Below are 3754 nucleotides of genomic sequence, written 5' to 3'. Positions count from 1 at the left end.
GAAACTGCTTAGCTCTGTGAGAATTCAAGACTAAGGCCCCACTCGCCATTCCCAGCTGCTAGAAGCGAAAAGAAACATAATTTTTGCAATGTTCATGCCATGTGAGTCCCTGCAGAATAAAATGACTTTGGGAGCACCACAGAGACCCATTTGGGGACAGTCTGTTCTCTCTAGCATGTGGATGGGTATGTGGGCATTTCTTAGTGTTCCTCCTAGCTACTTGGTTTTGGACAGAGGACTCTAATCCAATGGAAGGAGCCACCTGCTCTCCTTCCCCAGCAGAGCTTCACACCACCACGTCCGCTCCTGGGTGGCCTTTCTCCAAACCTTCGGGTTCTGTTGCATTTCTTAAATGGAGAAGGGAGACTTCAGTCCTTGACACCTGGGGTGGAAGGACTGAGGTTATGATTACAGTTAGGCTTGAGGGCCTGAGGAATGGTAAACAACGCGGATAAAAGAAAGTTTTAGGAACCCTCAGAGTGACTCCAGGGGGTAGAAATTTGAGAAGTTTATATTGACCAAGTTTATATTGTCCCTGTTGTATGTAAGCTGGTTATTTAATTGAAAAAGAATTCATTAAAGGCCCAGAGTATACTCTACAGAAAGAGGTGGTACTGTGCTTGTACTTATAGACCTAATGTAGAGAAGAGAAGGCCTAATTAGGGAGGAGAGAATTCACATCAAAAATGGAAAATAAGGCCGAGTGTGGTGGCTCTTGCCTGTAATCCTAGCACTCTGGGAGGCTGAGATGGGAGGATCTCTCGTGGTGAGGCCAGGAGTTCAAGATCATCCTGAGCAACATAGCGAAACCTTGTATCTAATAAAAAAGCAAAACAAAAAACAAACAAACAAAAAAAGCTGGGCATGGTGATGTGTACCTATAGTCCCAACTAGTCAGGAGACTGAGGTTGGAGGACTCCAGCCCAGGAGTTCAAGGCCGCAGTGAGCTGAGATTATGCCACCGTATTCCAGCCTGGGCAAAGACTTTGTCTCAAAAAAAAAAAGAAAAAGAAAAAAAAAAGAAAAACAGAAGAGAAAAAAGTAGACCCACCAATGAAAACAATGTGAAACCCATAAAGCTTGATGAACAATAAGACTTGGCTGATGACTGGGGTAGTCCAGATTGATGAGAAGCAGATGAAGAAGAGGGAGTTTCGATCTTGAAAATCTTGCATGAGATGAGTACAAGGATAGCTATGAGGACTGCGTGATCAAGAGGTGGCCATCCTCGGAAATCAGTGTGATTAAGGGGCCACAAACAGGACTTCAAAAGTCACCAGTCACGATAGCCTTTAAGAAGTGGAGTTCCAGCAGAATGGAATTAGTATAAGGCATCTAGTGTTTACTGTTAAGGATAGAGTTGATGAAGGTGGCAAGGTCTGAAGGGTGAACTGCGGAATTAGGAGCATGGATTTGCTACAGGAATATCAAGCCAGAACTACCGGGGCTCTAAGTTCTGGAATGAAGAAGTTTTTAAAGTAGGATTGATAGTATTTGGCAACAAGCGCAAAGGATAATGAGCTAATGAAATTTCATAAATTGCAGAGCTTACACAAAGATTTATGATCATTAAATATGGAGTACCAACTTGTTGGCTGAATAGAAGTCATTCTACAAATCTAATGCTATAATTTCAGTAGAATAATGCCCCTCTAATGAGCTTACTCAGACCTAATCCATATGGCAGTACTTTTCCACCAGGCTGATGAATTCATTTGCTAAGAGGTCACAGAATGACCCCAATTAGGTGAACATCCACCCTTCTATTTCCTCTCTAATTTGATGTGGTCTCTTCATCTCCATCTGCAAAGTCTCAAAGTTTGCTGATGGATTGTGTGTAGCCTGCAAACACTCACGCAGAACCACAGCAATATGCTTCCTCTTAGCTATGCAGAGCACCTGAAGGCAAGCAGCATCATGGGTGCCTGGCTAACTGTGAACCCGGCACGGAGGGAGGACAGCAGAGTTGTTCTCTGCCCCTGTCGTCATGGCAGCTATTTTTCATAACTCCCTAAACTGTATCTTGTCGCCTTGGGAAAAGTGTGTTCGACTTTCCACTGCCCCAAATCAGAGTGAATCTTTACCCACAGCAAAAATACCCATTAGGGAAAGCCTGAAGCCTGAGGTCTGTCTCTGTTCTTGTTTGTACAGGTGACATGAGGCAGCCACGGAAGAAGAGGAAGTGATTGCACACCGTTTTCCAAGAACCAAGAAGGAAGAAAACACAAGAGATTTTTCTCATCTTTTTTTTTTTTTTTTTTCTGATGGAGGGAGGTAGTGGAGCCACAGAGGAAATCAGGAGGGACAGAGAGTGATACTTACATTTAATAAGAGGTTCATGAAGGGAGCTTAACTTGAGAACTCTTGGTTTTTTGAAAGGTTGACTGCACATGCCAAAAACAACTCCTGCCATCTCAGAATTGATGACCTTTGACCTTCACGGAGGATGGTCTCTGGTTAAAACCTGGCCAAAGAAACTCACATAAACTTGGTGTTAGAGAACATCGAGAGAGAGAGAGAGAGAGAGGAACTTAGAGTCATTTAAACTCTTCAGTTTACAGAGGAGGATGCTGAGGACCTAGATGAGAAGTTATCTGTACAAGGCAAAAGGGTTACTTACTGTCAGAACCAGGGCCATGGCTTCTGTCTCCCGGATCTCCTAGCTACCAGTCCTGGGCCTTTTTTTTTTTTTTTTTTTTTAATAATACCAATTTTCCTTTAAAAACCAAGCATTTCAGTAAGCTAGTTGTTTTCGTGGATTGCTCATCCATTTTTTGTCAATGATCTAAAAATGTAGGGTGATGGCTACTACTGAAGTTGTCTGTCTACTTGGGATAATAGCAAATTAATTGGAGACAATGGGAAAGTAAGTTACAAAAAATACTGGGAAATCTGTTTCTCTTCTAAGCAAGCATTCAGGGCAGGTATTAGTGACATTGTCAAAACCTCTTCCATTTGATCATTGATTAATTCATCAAATAAATGGTGTATTAATACTTTTACTTGCAGAAGAATCTGGATGGGAAGTGATAGAATTATGAGCGCTGTTGAGATTGCTTTGCTACAAAGCACTTTTCTGAATGAGTGTGTGTTTTAACAAAGCTGATTTTCAGATGCTTAACAAGGATTCATGATCCCTCCTGTGATTTTCCTAGTGTTATTTTCCTGGCACAAATGGCAAATGTCTATTGGTGGGTAAACATATTTGAGTCTACTAGTATGTCACTAGGCTTATATGGGTTGGGGTGTGGATACTGAAGAAAATTGCACTTGGACTTCCCAACCTAACATTATATAGGAAAAATTTGGTAAAAATGAGCAAGAGTGGTCTTGAAGGGTTACAGAAGAGGACAGAATATCTCAGGGAGGAAGGCAGCCCAAGGGAAGACCAGGACAGGCACCAAGAAACCTGCTTAATCCCCACTTCTTTTTCTACTGTTCTGTTAATATGGGCCTCGAGTCTTTTCCAGATGGAGCTGGGAATACCACCTCTTTCCCCACATCTACTGCAGCCTCTTCACTGCTCCAAGCACCTGGTCTCAGCAGGAGCTCAGAAGCAGTTGCCACAGTGGAAATTCCCCAAACATGAGGCCCTCGGGGGATCACCCAAATTTTCCACACCCCAAAGGTGACTCGGGCTGCGTAAACTCGCAGTCACATTAAGCTCTTGGTGGGGACGAGCCTGCAAGTTTCTATTTGTGGATTTACTGGGCCTAGGACCAAATTAAACCTTGATCGCAGCATGCCTGGCCAT

General features: G+C 43.0%; 1 protein-coding gene and 1 long non-coding RNA gene across 3 annotated transcripts in view; one reads left to right on the top strand and one right to left on the bottom strand.

Moving 5' to 3' along the window:
* ADTRP (androgen-dependent TFPI-regulating protein) overlaps positions 1-3014 on the top strand; it is a 67889-nt gene extending 64875 nt beyond the window's left edge. For both annotated transcript variants that reach the window (XM_011989661.1, XM_011989660.1), the window contains one exon: positions 2152-3014. In XM_011989661.1, coding sequence (XP_011845051.1) covers positions 2152-2186 — 35 coding nt within the window. In that variant the 3' untranslated portion in view covers positions 2187-3014. The remainder of the gene's footprint in view (positions 1-2151) is intronic.
* LOC105546462 overlaps positions 1-3754 on the bottom strand; it is a 19899-nt gene that overhangs the window by 9302 nt on the left and 6843 nt on the right. The gene's annotated exons all lie outside the window — the stretch shown is intronic.

The sequence above is a fragment of the Mandrillus leucophaeus genome, unplaced genomic scaffold (genome assembly GCF_000951045.1).
Source record: "Mandrillus leucophaeus isolate KB7577 unplaced genomic scaffold, Mleu.le_1.0 Scaffold36, whole genome shotgun sequence".
Taxonomy (NCBI): domain Eukaryota; kingdom Metazoa; phylum Chordata; class Mammalia; order Primates; family Cercopithecidae; genus Mandrillus; species Mandrillus leucophaeus.
The sequence above is the reverse complement of the archived record's forward strand: the minus strand, read 5'-3'. Positions and strand labels throughout refer to the sequence as shown.